At 35.0% G+C, this 14,430-nt stretch overlaps 1 protein-coding gene across 9 annotated transcripts in view; it reads left to right on the top strand.

Annotated features, from left to right (window-relative positions):
- The window catches only part of HECTD1 (HECT domain E3 ubiquitin protein ligase 1), a 63,089-nt gene that overhangs the window by 32,029 nt on the left and 16,630 nt on the right, over positions 1-14,430 (top strand). For 5 of the 9 annotated variants that reach the window (XM_069017739.1, XM_069017737.1, XM_069017745.1 and 2 more), the window contains exons 16-26: positions 893-1,027; positions 1,254-1,400; positions 1,753-1,847; positions 2,245-2,350; positions 3,268-3,402; positions 3,488-3,627; positions 4,133-4,456; positions 4,873-5,039; positions 5,215-5,391; positions 8,111-8,947; positions 12,566-12,787. In XM_069017739.1, coding sequence (XP_068873840.1) covers positions 893-1,027; positions 1,254-1,400; positions 1,753-1,847; positions 2,245-2,350; positions 3,268-3,402; positions 3,488-3,627; positions 4,133-4,456; positions 4,873-5,039; positions 5,215-5,391; positions 8,111-8,947; positions 12,566-12,787 — 2,485 coding nt within the window. The remainder of the gene's footprint in view (positions 1-892; positions 1,028-1,253; positions 1,401-1,752; positions 1,848-2,244; positions 2,351-3,267; positions 3,403-3,487; positions 3,628-4,132; positions 4,457-4,872; positions 5,040-5,214; positions 5,392-8,110; positions 8,948-12,565; positions 12,788-14,430) is intronic. The other 4 variants (XM_069017742.1, XM_069017741.1, XM_069017740.1 and 1 more) reach the window with 2 other exon arrangements.

Raw genomic sequence — 14,430 nt, 5'->3', positions numbered from 1 at the left:
AAAAAGGAGGAACTAAGAAATCAAGTATTAAGTTCTTTACAAAAAAAACCCCACAAAATAACAGTACGTTCTGTGATCCACTTATGCCAAGGACTCAGGCTAATCTTTAGTCTTGAACTGTCTTGCAGTTTCTAACAGTGCAGCCAATATATTCTGTACCTTACATCTGCAGCATTTAAGGACACATGTCTTAGGAAATGTGACACTAAATTGAAAATTGAAATACCGTGTGTAAATGATAATAGGTGGGATGATAAAAGAAAGGCAGTGCTCTCTTATACCTAGGATTGCACTGTGTAGTTCTGAAGCTTGTGTAATGTATTATTGTAGCACATATAATGATAGTGAAAAGGAAAGATTTTTGGGGAAACTTCTTACAAAAGAAAAATGTTGTTTAATAAGAGCTTATTTAATCCATATCTTATGTGAACCATACTCTGTAGAAAAAGTAATTCTTACTATAAGAGGTCATATAGGGACGTTGTGTGAATTGGTTTAAGGAATGTTGATAGAGCATTCAGAAACCATATTAAACCTGCTTAATTTTACATTTAAAAAGATTACCTGATCCATGATACAGTTCTAAAAGAAAGATTGACAGATTGAGAATCATACCTTTTCCTCCTACCTTTTCTGCTGGAGCTTTAATACATGATGGTAAATTTCATTTCTGTCAGTAAGATTCTGTATATTTCCATTTATTTCTCCTGTACCTTTTTCCTTTCACAGCCTTTGCCATTTTATTATGCACATGGGTTTTTTATTCTTCCCTATTTGTCTGCCTGTCGTGGACTTATTTAAAAAACGATGACCAAGGTTGCAGTATCTAGGAGTAAAATAACAGTCTCATTACAGTAAGGTCTGACTTCTGATTATCAAAATCCATTTGTAGGTACGCACTATGGCAAGAGATTTATATGATGATCATTTTAAAGCAGTTGAAAGTATGCCTCGAGGAGTAGTTGTAACACTGAGGAACATAGCAACACAGTTAGAGTCTGCGTGGGAACTTCATGCAAACAGACAGGTAAGTGTATCTCCTTTATTTTTAATGTGTGACATCAGTGGAAATCACATGATGTTCTGACTAGTCTGTCATGATGTAAAGGAGAGTCGTAGTATGTCTGTCTGCAATGTGGGGAGTTCTAATGCATGTATTACCTAGTTAGGTACTTTCCTAGGACATTATTTTTCAACTGAAGCAAGTGGACAGACATACCTTGTTTCACGATAATGATCTTTTTGTCTTTCAGTGCATTGAGGGAGAAAACACTTGGAGAGATTTAATGAAGACTGCTCTGGAAAACTTAATTGTACTGTTGAAGGATGAGAATACTATTTCTCCATATGAAATGTGCAGTAGTGGCTTAGTTCAATCGCTGCTGACAGTTTTAAACAATGTGAGTTTGTAGACATAAGTGTTTAGAGAAAAACTTTTTTAAAAAAGATGCAATGAAGGCATGTGCTGTAATTTAAAAGATACATTATAAGTGTGTCTTTTTCCGGGCAGACTTGCTCCAGTTACTGGTCTACATATTGAAGAAGATAAGCTATCACAATAGATGACCTTAGTTTGAATGAGCCTTGAAAAATCTTTAAGTCAACTCTGGTCAGGTCTAATGGCTGATGATTAGCTTTTCACATACAGACTTTAAATAGGGAATTCAGTGAGACTACATAGATGTTTTTGCATGTATAAAAATGAAATTGATTACTTTGTATTAAATGTAGCTTTTTTTTTTTTCCTCTTAGAATGTTGATTTAGATGTGAAACAAGACTGTAGTCAACTGGTAGAGAGGATAAACGTATTCAAAACAGCATTCAGTGAAAATGAGGATGATGAAAGGTAAAAATAATACCAAACCAAGAAAATCCCCTTTGAAATTGTGAAGAAGTATGGTATGTTTAAAATAATTTAGAGACAAAGTACCTGTTCTTTCCATTTCTATGGAATAAAAACTTGATCTTACAAGACAGCATCCAATATCAAAGTAGCAGTTGAAAATTTTTATCTCTAAGAGTCAATCTATAGAACATCTATTGACAAAATGAAGATGACTTGTTCATCCCTGTGCAGACTGGTATCTTTCTTACTGTGCTGTAACCATGTGACTAGAACAGATACCATCGGTAGAAATATCATGCTGAGATAGTTGTCTGAGCTGGATCCTGTTTTCTGAGATACTGTAGAATTTTTTCTTTGTTTTGTTTTGTGGTAACATAGTAACTGTTCTCTTTCACAGTCGTCCAGCAGTTGCATTAATTCGGAAATTGATAGCAGTATTAGAATCTATTGAACGTCTACCTCTCCACTTGTATGATACACCAGGATCTACGTATAATCTTCAGGTAAATGCACAGTGATAACGACATATCCCACTGAGTGGTGCACAACTGAAGGTTATATGTTACACACCTTGTCTGTGAGAATCATATTCTTGTAGAAGTGGATAGAATTAGGTAAAGAACAACCAAATTCTGGCATCTATTTCCTCTAATACTTAAATGCATGGGTGTTCCTCTACTGTCACTTTAACATTGTGAGGTAAAAGTAAATTTTGATTGAAGCGATAATGTGTTTGTTCTTTCTTTTGTCTTCAGGTATTGTTGCCTTTATATAGGAACATGCCCTCTACAATTACAAGACAGTTATTAGTAAGAACAGAGGAATGGGCTTTAAACATTTAAGGGTCCCATCTGGGGCTGTATGTTCATTTGGTAATACAAGATTCCTCCAGGGTCAGCAGCTTCTTATGCAGGAATCTTGGCAGTTTGGCTAAGAATATTAATTGTTTTTTCCCAGTTTGTGTGGAGTCTTAATTTTTTTCTATTTGAAAGCACACTTCAGGATTTTGCAACATGGTAGAAAAGTATAAATAGTTCTGTTTTCATGTAAAATGTCTAGGAAAAAGTTGCAAAACCACTGTTGCTGTTCAGTATTTTTGAAAATAATTTTCAGTTTCAATATTATTGTATTTGCTAGTCAACAAATAAAAGCTATGAAGACATAGGAAAAGTGAGAAGCTGTTAGCTGAATGTATAATTGACTCACACATTGACTGTCATAGTAAGGGATTGTTTGGTTAATTGAAAAAAAGGTAGTACTAGGAAATTACTTTCTAAAGCATTTCATTAGAATATAGTGCTTAAGTTGTGCAACAAAGATACTTGATAGGCCACTGAAACATTTGTAGTGATATACAGTTTTCTTAAAATTCCAAAACCTAAACAGGAGAGCCTATATTAATGTTTAGCTGTTCTTTCAGATATTGACAAGGCGCTTGAGGTTTCGTTTGGAACGTGCCTCGGGGGAGACATCCTTAATAGATCGAACTGGTAGAATGCTAAAGATGGAGCCATTGGCAACTGTTGAATCTCTAGAACAGTACCTCCTGAAAATGGTGAGCTACATACCACACACAGAGTTCACAAGGAATGGTTATATTCTGCTTCTTTAATATTTGATTTCTTTTCTTTCATATGTAGGTAGCAAAGCAATGGTACGACTTTGACAGGGCTTCATTTGTTTTTGTACGTAAACTACGAGAAGGTCAAACATTTGTGTTCAGGCATCAACATGATTTTGATGAGAATGGAATTATTTACTGGATTGGAACAAATGCAAAGTGAGTTTTCCAAAGCTAGATATTTTAAAGTCAGACACAATAAACTATAATCCATGAGGCAGAATGGGGACAAAGAATTCATAATGAAATGAAATCTGGTTTTTTCTTAGAAGTGGGAGGTATCTTTTAATCATAGCATTACATTTCTTCTGGATCTGCTTAAATAATAGAAAAATATGAATCATTTGTGTTGAGAATTTGTTTGTATGCTTCCCTAAGAAGATGAAGGAGTGGGGAAAGTTGGGTCTTTGTTTTTGCTTGCCATGGTTCTGTGTGATTTTGTTGGTTTGGGTTTGTTTTTTTCCCTTTGCTACGGTGTTTTAAAAAACCCAAACAAACAAAGTGATGTTTGGAACATATCTAAAGTTATCTAATTACCTAAAATCATATTGATGATTTTGGTTTGTGATAAACTTTATACACAATTTACAGTAAATGTCAAATGTTGCTGAAACCAGTTTTTTTGAGTAATAATTGAACAGTACATTTCTCTTTTTTGATACAGAACTGCATATGAGTGGGTAAATCCAGCAGCCTATGGATTAGTAGTGGTTACATCCTCAGAAGGAAGAAATCTGCCTTACGGTCGTTTGGAAGACATCCTGAGCCGTGACAGTTCAGCTCTCAATTGTCACACTAATGATGATAAGAATGCTTGGTTTGCCATAGATCTTGGCCTTTGGGTTATACCATCAGCATACACGTTACGTCATGCTCGAGGTTATGGACGATCTGCTCTCAGAAATTGGGTTTTCCAGGTATCTAAGGATGGACAGAACTGGACTACTTTGTATACTCATGTTGATGACTGTAGTCTCAATGAACCAGGGTACGTCAGTGTATTTTATCACTTTTCATAAAACTGAGCACAGTTAAAAACATACTTGACTGTAAGCTAATTTAATTTGTACTGTGGTTGTAATAATGTATCTGTCTAAAGAAGGGGTAGGTGACAAATTATCAAGGATGGGCTGGAGAACAAGTGATTCATAGGTTCTCAGTGTGTTTCACATAATGGCATTTGTGCTTTTCTATCACTATAAATTTTGCATTTTATTTTTTGACAAAATTGTAACACCAACACTCATCCAAAGTTTGACCCTGGTGTTATTAGGTTTATGTATCTTGTAATATGCTTACATGATCAGCACTGAGGGTTTTTTGGCTTTGGTACTAAGGTTTTTTGGTTTTGCCTTTTCTTTTTTCCTTGCTACCTGCCAACACCCCTTTCTAATAAACTTAAAGGTCTACAGCAACATGGCCTTTAGATCCTCCAAAAGATGAGAAACAAGGTTGGAGACATGTTAGAATAAAACAGATGGGAAAGAATGCCAGTGGGCAAACACACTACCTCTCCCTGTCTGGATTTGAACTTTATGGCACTGTGAATGGAGTATGTGAAGATCAGCTGGGTAAGAAAAATAATATGTATATCCTATTTGCTCCTTTAAAATGCTAATGAGCATACAACATAAAAATCAGTGTGAAAAAGGAGGTTAACTTATGCAGTTGAACTTGCTTAGAAATAACCTCAAAATTATTGCCCACTCAATACGTTCAAGTCTTTTCAATTTACATTTCTTGTAGGAAAAGCTGCTAAAGAAGCTGAAGCAAATCTGAGAAGGCAGCGACGTCTAGTCCGTTCTCAGGTGTTAAAATACATGGTTCCAGGAGCTCGTGTAATCAGAGGAATTGATTGGAAATGGAGAGATCAGGATGGAAGCCCACAGGGTGAAGGCACTGTTACAGGAGAACTGCATAATGGTGAGCATGAGTTGCCTGAATTTATAAATGCCTGTTGCATTAGATCATGCAGAATGGGTAGTATTAAAGTATTTCTTTTGTAATGTCTTGATAAAGTTGATAAAAGTTTAAATACTTTGGAGGGAAGAAGCTTAAAATACTACAGTTGTTGGGGTCCATCTGTGAAATTCCATTTGAACGCATGAAAAAAATTCTTGCTGTAAATGAAACTTTTATGCAGCTTTGGTTAATTAAAACACTAAACTGCTATTAAAATACAAAACTTACTTAGACATCTGTTACAAAGTAAATAAAGGTGAGTGATGCAAGCTGATAAATTAAGCTTTGGGCCTGCAAAATCTGTGATTACCTTCTTCATTTCTTCTAGCTGAGCATTTGCAATATTTTTCTTGACTTTTGTTATATCCTATACCTTTCCTACCTTGCAAGCTTCTTTGGGATCAAATTTTTTTTTTTAGTTAAAGCATGAAAATTTATTAACTTAAGGAGCAAAATAAACCCTGCAACACCCACGGAAGTCAGTACTCAGTAAAAGTTAAGTTATTGAAGAAGCTCCAGGGGAGGTGATGATCTCGTCAGCTGAACATGCTTTCTACCTTTTCCTTTCTCTTCCCCCTATTTTGAGGTATATAAGACTTGCCTTGTTTCTGAAGCACCTTCAGCCACTCTTAGGTTCATTCTTTGTCAGACTTGAAAGTTTCTTGTAGTTTATTGAGGTGTCAGCTCTCAAACATGGAGAAGTGTCCAAAACACAATCTCTTAAAATGATTTGAAACTGAACTTTATTTAAGCTGTTCAGTATAGCTTGCAGGGAAGTCTTCAATCATCCATGTATTTTTATCAGATGCAACAATATCCATAGCTACATTATAATTGTGAAGATTATAGGTGTTATTGGTGAGTAGTATTCTACCAAATCAGTGGTTTTGTTGCTATGTTCCAGTAAAACTTTCCCACTTAACCATAGGTGAAATTGAGGTTCATTTATCAAATGGTGATGCCAAACCATCTCATTCATGTCCCAGCTTTCTTTCATATAGAATCTTGAAAATAGTATCTCATTTACTTTTTTGGTTCACAATTTTAGACAAATTTTATGTTGTTTTAGGCCTGTAATGATGGAGCAGTACAACTCTGAGTACATAATACATACTTAAAATTTGTTCAGATTTAAAACTGCTTGTAATTAATACTTAATACAAAACAAAAACAGTTATTTAGTTATGCTTTGAAAAAAATACCAGGTTCAGATATTCATAAAGGGGAAAAAATATACTGTTGAGCTACAGTATGGAGCAGTTTTTTGTATTTGATAAAAAAGGCAAATAAATTGTAGAAGAAAAAAATTCAGATTTGCCTCGCAATTTTATCCTTCAAAGGTTTAGTGAGATGAAGCTACTCAGCTATACCTCATGAAGAAGGAACAAAATCATACAAGAATAACATGATCTAAACCTGCTCATTTGGGGATGAGATGTCTACTTATCATATCTTAAAACTTTATCCATTTTTAACTACTTTTTCTCCAGAATGATATTTCTAAATAGCAAATTGCCTGTGGTTATCTGTTTCAGTCTAGGAGTATTGACTTTCGGATATTTGAAAGCTGAAGGTGCACCTGACAGTAATAAACGATTATTTTACTTGATATTAGCTCTCTTCTGTTTTAATAAAGAAAAGTATGTGTGTATCTGGACCTGATATTTGTTTTGACTTTGTCTGAGATTGCAGAAGTAGACTAAACTTTAGGGATTTCATTCTTGAAGGAAATGTCTATCAATTAAAATAGTTACATCAACATTTGTTGCAGTTAAGTGAGAAATATTAGAAGGGATTTTTTAGGTGACTCTTAGATCATGGTACATATTTAGACAAGTAAAAATAAATTTTGCCCCCATTTCTGTCCTAGTTAGCTAAATTTTGCATGTTACCCTCATTATTGCAGATTTATTATATTAACTGTTAAGAAATTCTGCTACTCAAAATAATAATTTAATAAAGGAACTGAAGAGTAGCATTGCTTTGGAGTTTTGTTCTAGTCCCAGGCTAGTTTTTTTTCTATGAAACACATTCTCTTTGCAACCCTGAAATTTTACTTGAAGTAGCCCTTACCTGCCTGCCATAAGACTTTTTTTATGAGTAAGGAATGTTTGAGTCAGTATAACTTGCTGAACTAAAAAGCTGTGTATCAATAAATTAATTCTTTCACTTTAAGAATAAGAAATCTCAAACTCAGTAGTTTAATAACATGTCTTCTGTTGGGTAAATATGCTTATCCACAAGCATCCAACAAAGAAAAATGTTACTGAATGTCCTTGTAATAATTACAGCTTCTTGGTAGATACTAACAAAGTTACAATACCTTTTAATATACATTTCTGTTATTAGAGAATCCAGTTTTGATAAATGCTAATAAAATTTTGAGAGATCCTAGTAGGTCAGGTTCCTTCCTGTAGAAAACTTTATTTTCAGCTGGATTCTGTGACCCTGAAGATTAAGGTGGCAAGAATGAGCAGCCTCTAAATTGACAACATTACAAAATACTAAATTGTTTATATTTAAATACTTATTTTTTAATTGGCAGTAAGGGTCACTTAGTGATTTCATTGATTCGGACATAGAGCCCTAATGAGAAGCTGATCCCACATTGTGGAGCTACTGTCTGACACGCCTCCTGTCTGCTTTCTGCTGGATCTCACAAACTCCTGTCCCTTTCCAGGCTGGATTGATGTCACCTGGGATGCTGGTGGCTCTAACTCTTACCGTATGGGCGCAGAAGGAAAGTTTGACCTCAAGCTTGCGCCAGGGTACGACCCTGATTCAGCGGCATCACCCAAACCTGTTTCATCCACTGTTTCAGGCACAACGCAGTCATGGAGCAGCTTGGTGAAAAACAACTGTCCAGACAAGACGACTGCTGCTGCAGGCTCCTCAAGTAGAAAAGGAAGCAGCAGTTCTGTGTGTAGCGTGGCAAGTAGCAGCGACATCAGCTTGGGCTCGACCAAAATGGAGCGGAGATCAGAAAGTGTATTGGAGCAAAATATAGTTTCAGGCACTGACGTCCATGAACCAATTGTTGTTCTGTCTTCCGCTGATAGTGTGCCTCAGGCTGATATAGGGTCATCTTCCAGTGCGAGCACCAGCACCTTAACAGCGGACATGGGAAACGAAAATGCAGAGAGGAAGTTAGGTCCTGATAACTCAATACGTACTCCTGGGGAGTCCAGTGCTATATCCATGGGAATTGTTAGCGTAAGCTCTCCTGACGTGAGTTCAGTCTCCGAACTGACTAATAAAGAAGCAGCTTCCCAACGACCTCTAAGCTCTTCGGCGAGTAATAGACTCTCAGTCAGTTCTTTGTTGGCTGCTGGGGCACCCATGAGCTCCAGTGCAAGTGTTCCGAACTTATCATCTCGAGAAACTTCTAGCCTGGAGTCCTTTGTACGAAGAGTGGCAAACATAGCACGTACCAATGCCACAAACAACATGAATTTAAGCCGGAGTAGCAGTGATAACAATACTAATACTTTGGGAAGAAATGTTGTGAGTACTGCAAGTAAGTAAGCAATTTTTATTTTTAGTTGAGGATTTTATTGTTTCTTTGGCTTTTGTTACACTTATGTTTGGATTGTGTTGGCCTAACAGAGAAATGTTCTTAGAGCAGCCTTGACCTTTTGTATACCTGTAGAACTCTTGAAGGACTCAGAGTTCCTGTCAGCTGAAAAGTGTTACATTGCCCTGTGATGTCAGATTACACTGTGGCACCCATCAAATAGAAAGAAATTTGAAATTGATGTCGGTTACATGTTTAAGGAGAGGGTATGGTTTAGACCAAGAAGTTGGAAGTCTAGCAACAGTAGCTAACATCAGGTACTTAGGCTTTCTGATCTGTGTAGATTTTGCATATTCACCTTGTACATGCCAATTTTTGCTATTTTTCCATTTTCCTGAGGAAGAGCAGTTTATGCCTATTGTGAAGTGTCTGAGTATAGGAGCTAAGAACACAGTACAAAGGAAAGAGAACTACAGTATAATGAAATGTTAGCAGATTCCTGATTCTGTCAAGCTACATAATATAATGTACTCTAATACTGTGTGTTTTCTAGAGATGGTATGGTCATTAAGGCTTAGATTCAGTGAACTGTTCAGGCACATTAAATGTAAAGAAGTTTGTAGTTAACAGTGTTTTAAACGACATGTACATGTTTAAACATTTGCATGTTCTCAGATTTTATGTAGGATCAAGGTATTAGCAAGGTAAGTTGTAAACCTGCTTGTTACAAGCTCACTCTTTTTTGAGCATGCTCCCATCAAAGTTGTTACTTGTCAGGTATTTTGTTCTCTGATGGTGATAGTATTTTAACCAGAGAACTGCATTTTATGAGGTAGGCAAGTTAGAAAAAGTGAAATTTCCCAAGCTAGAAAAAACATAAATTTCTTGTTAAGCTTTCATGCTTGCCATGGTTGTTAGTGAAGCTGGTGAAGGGTTGGAGTAGCTGAGGGTTTTTTAGCCTGGAGAAAAGGAGGTTCAGGCATTATTGCTCTCTACAACTGCCTGAAGGGAAGTTGTAATGAGGTGGGGGGCAGCCTGTCTTCTCAGGTAAGAAGTGGCAGGGGAGGTTTAGATTAGATACTAGGAAAAATTTCTTCACTGAAATCATGGTCAGGTGCTGGAATGGGTGACCCAAAGAAATGGTGGAATCACCATCCCTAAAAGTGATCAGAAGTTGTGTAGATGTGGCACCTGGGAATATGGTTTAGCAGTGAACATGGCAGTGCTGGGCTAACAGTTGGACTCAGTCTTAGAGGTCTCTTCCAACCTTAACAATTCTGTGATTCTGTGCTTCCTTATTTAGAAATGTGGTGTTCGCTTTTAGCATTTTTAAATGTTTTTAAATACTGAATGTTCTCTTTTTTAGTTGGGGGGGATTTTTTTTTTAATGTTGTTGATTTTTTTTTTTTTTTACATTCATGTTGTGATACTAGGGATGGGGCAGAAGGTCTTTCACAACCTGCAATAAATATGTAAATAAGATACTCAAAGAAAGCTTGCCAGTAAATGATCCCCTTTTAGACAGATAGTGGCTCTGCTTCTGAAGTACTTTTGTATTGAGGGGAGAGAAAAGAGACCACCTTTGAAAAACATGGTAAAATATTTCAACAGCATATACAAGATTTCATGGATGTTTGATACCATACAGTGCAAAAGTTAGAAATAAGAACTGGGCAACTTAAAAATTCAATTCTGTGATAGAAATAGCCATACACTATATTATCTTTCATGTAGGAATTATTTTGGTTTATACTTTTTATATGAATAGAAACTGTAAATGGTAACTCATGTTGCTAAAAGAGATCAGAGACTAAATTTGAGCAATCTCACCAGAGTTCAATTAGAGCATCGTAAAAAGCTTGATTTTTTTTTTTTTAATTTTATTTATTTTTGGGGGGTTTTAGCCTGTTCAGGTTAAAAAAACCCAACCAACCAACCAAAAGACCAACCAAACAAAAAACCCCACAATCAAACAAACCATGCACAGCAACCCAACACCCCAAAAGTCAAGACTGAAATCACTGTTAGTGATATAAGTGTTTCTGGACTTCTTGTACTGGTTGCATTGAAAACATCAGTATTTGCCAGAAGCTAAGTGGTATCTAGAGTAGCTGGTTTCAATTTGCTCTTGAATTCAGAGCAAACGGAATGCTGATGCTTAATGGCTTTTTCTGTGTATTGTAACAGCAGAGAGTTTGCTGTTGTTAATTAGCAGAGGGTAAAAGATGTGAATACTGAACAATGTATTTTCAAGCTCTTGAACAACAAAAGAAAAACTGTTTGGTTTTTCATTTTCGTGCTTTCATAGAGAAGAACATAAGCTTATTAACAACCCTAAGTTTAAAAGTTGCACTTTCCCTCATTATTACACTAGTATTTCATACCCTCCCTGCATTGTTACATTTTTATTTGCAGAATGTTAGGTATGTTCTTAAGGGGCTGGGATGTATGTAGTAGCTGTATGTAACAGAGAAGGAAAGCAGAAACAGTAACATTTATTTTTCACAAAAAGCTGCCAAATGCAGTTAGGGGAAGAAGCTTTGTTATATCCTTCTTCAAGAGTAGTAACCTTTGCAAATATGAAATGCAGAGGTGTTTGGTTTTTTTTTTTTTTAAGAAAGGAGTGTCTCAGTTTACATAAATGGCAATAATGAAAATGTTTCTTTTAAAACTGCAAAACTTATATTTGATAAAATTTAGAAAAAGTAGATTGAAAAACCTGAGGCTTAAATTCTTAGTATAGATGACCCCTCAAATTTTTCTCTCCAAACTTGTGATTAATCTCCTTGTTTAAAGATAAGCATGTGAGAACATGTTTTGCAGACTGGAATCTAAATGTGTAGTTGCACATAGGTATAACTTATACTCAGTTATGTACACTACTGAAGTTCTTTCTCTTGAGTCTACAGTGAATTCAGTCTCATTTCAGTTGTTAACTAAAATGCATTTACTGTTTTATTTGAATGTACAGTAAGGTAACTTTTTAGTTGTTGCTTGCTTACTGAAAATTATTTCTATAAATCATCCAGCTTAAGTCATATGTTTCACAGTGCTGTCAATTCAGGCTTGTTGACTGTGATGAAAATATATTTTAGTAGTTGTGTGAAAAATAACAAGTCAGGCTGATTTAAGAACCTTAAAAAAGTGCACATTCATCGCAAGTTTCACATTTGTTTTAATATGTTCTCTTCCCAATTCACTTATATATGTAGTTAACTTGTTTGCACTATATAATACTGTAATTTAGATGTTAAATTTCATTTTAGAATTAAAGACAGATCACAATGTTGGAGTAACAGATTTCAGAAATTCTTTACATATGTTGAAAATGAAATTAAGTAATTTCAGTTTTATAGTGGGATTTTGGGGCTTTATTTGATAAAATTATATATCTTAAATGTTTGCAAGGGAATAAACTCAGAAGTGGGCATCTATGTTGTAAGATGCACTTTTGCATTGGGAAACCCTTCCCCTTTATAGTCTGTTGCTCTTTATTATAAAATAACACACTGATAATTTTTCAACCCCAAATATATTTTTCAACACAGGAGTCATGCATGTAAGTTGTACTCTTCAAGTCATCAAATCATTTATTTTATCTTACCATATCTTTATCTATAGCTTCTCCTCTTATGGGTGCCCAAAGTTTTCCTAATCTGACTACAACTGGTACCACATCAACAGTGACCATGTCTACATCCAGTGTTACTAGCAGCAGCAATGTAGCTACAGCAACTACAGTTTTATCTGTTGGTCAGTCGCTTAGTAATACTCTAACTACTAGCCTAACATCAACATCTAGTGAGAGCGATACAGGGCAGGAGGCAGAATATTCTTTATATGGTAAGTTTCATTTTTAAATGAACATAAGCATTAGACTTCCCATTAATGACTTTTCCTTTTATCCCATTGTTATGATTTTCTCATATAGTAGTTTACTGACTGAAAAGTATTTGAAAGTTGAGCTGTTCATGTGTTACTAGTTCTGTAAGGCAGTAAGTAAAATAATGTTAACGTAGTATTTCCTTCTGTTTTCAAATCTTTATTTTCAACAGTTTCTGTCCTATATTACTATTATTTATGGTATAATTTATCTAGGCACTTGAATATTTTCCCTCATCAAGTTTAGTTCCTAATGTAGTTTGCATATGTACTTCTAATTACAGTCAAAATGTTATTTTTTGTTGTGTTGTATAGGCATGCTACATGCACAGGCTGATGTACCTTGTATTAGGCACATTGTACCCTTTAAATAGCTTCCAGGTATCTCAATACCATCATAGTAATTGCAAAAAAATAGAAAAAAATACAAAAATTGACAGGAAGAATGAAATTACATGATTTACAAACAGATCCAGAGTTCTGTGAATGCTATACCCTAGAAATAGACTTTAGGACAGAAGTTACTTGAGGCATATGAATACAGTGAAAGAAGATTTAGATAACTCGGTCAGTAATACACAGGAATCGAGCTGATAAAATGAAGTCAAGAAAAACTTGGGATGGATATGGGAAAATACTTCCTAATGTAAAGTTTATTGAATTGTGAGATATTCTTGAAAGAAAAGATACTTGATTTATTTAAAATATTGTTTGATTAAGATTGTGTTCTATTGTGTTGCCTATTGAAATAGCTTGAAAAATTTCTGGTCATTTCAATGGGTATTGGAATTGAGCTGCTTGGAGGCAGTTGATTAATACATCTGCATATACTGTTTCCCTTCTCTCTTTTAATTAAGTCTAATTTGATGTTTTGATTGTGTGACAAGTATTAAATTATATCACCAACAACTGAGCAAATAGAGTGCATTCAAGTATCAATAGAGGTGGTAGCAACAATACAAAGGGTGTTTTGGTGGTATAGATAGTTTCTATGTGCATAGAAAAGTGTAAAAGTTCAGAGCTTCATCCCAGTCCACTTGGATTGCTGTGAACTTCCTTTCTGGTTTTGAGAGGTTGTTTTTTAAGTCTTAGTACTAAGTGAGTAAAATGGAACTTGGCCTTCAACTTCTTGTTACAGTAATTAATTAGCAATTGAATCTTTATAATACCACTCTTAAATGTTTATCTTATATGTCCTTTATATTGTAAATTAAGGTCTAAACTACACATTTTTTGTGGAAATTACATCACTCACCTGTTTTTAAATTATTGAGACATAGAAACAGATAATATGCATTTGTACACCATTTTTTGGTGATCTTTTGTAATTAAAAATAAGTGTAATTATAAAATATTACAAGCAAATGAGAAACTGATCACTCTTGCTGATCACTTTTACCAATAGTAAGTGCTTTTATAGTTATGCTATTGACTAGATCCCTGGACTTTTTAACAGGTATATGCTTTTATCACAGCTTTTATTCCTGTTACGCAATAAGCAATGTTTTAGTTTTCTCTTTCTGGTTTAAGTAAGATTTGCTCTTTCACTCCTTCCAATGCTTTGGTTCTTTAATTTTAAAAATTCTGCTTTAAAAGTTATACTT

The sequence above is a fragment of the Aphelocoma coerulescens genome, chromosome 5, assembly GCF_041296385.1.
Source record: "Aphelocoma coerulescens isolate FSJ_1873_10779 chromosome 5, UR_Acoe_1.0, whole genome shotgun sequence".
Taxonomy (NCBI): domain Eukaryota; kingdom Metazoa; phylum Chordata; class Aves; order Passeriformes; family Corvidae; genus Aphelocoma; species Aphelocoma coerulescens.
Note: the sequence above shows the minus strand (reverse complement) of the source record. Positions and strands in the feature narration are given on the sequence as shown.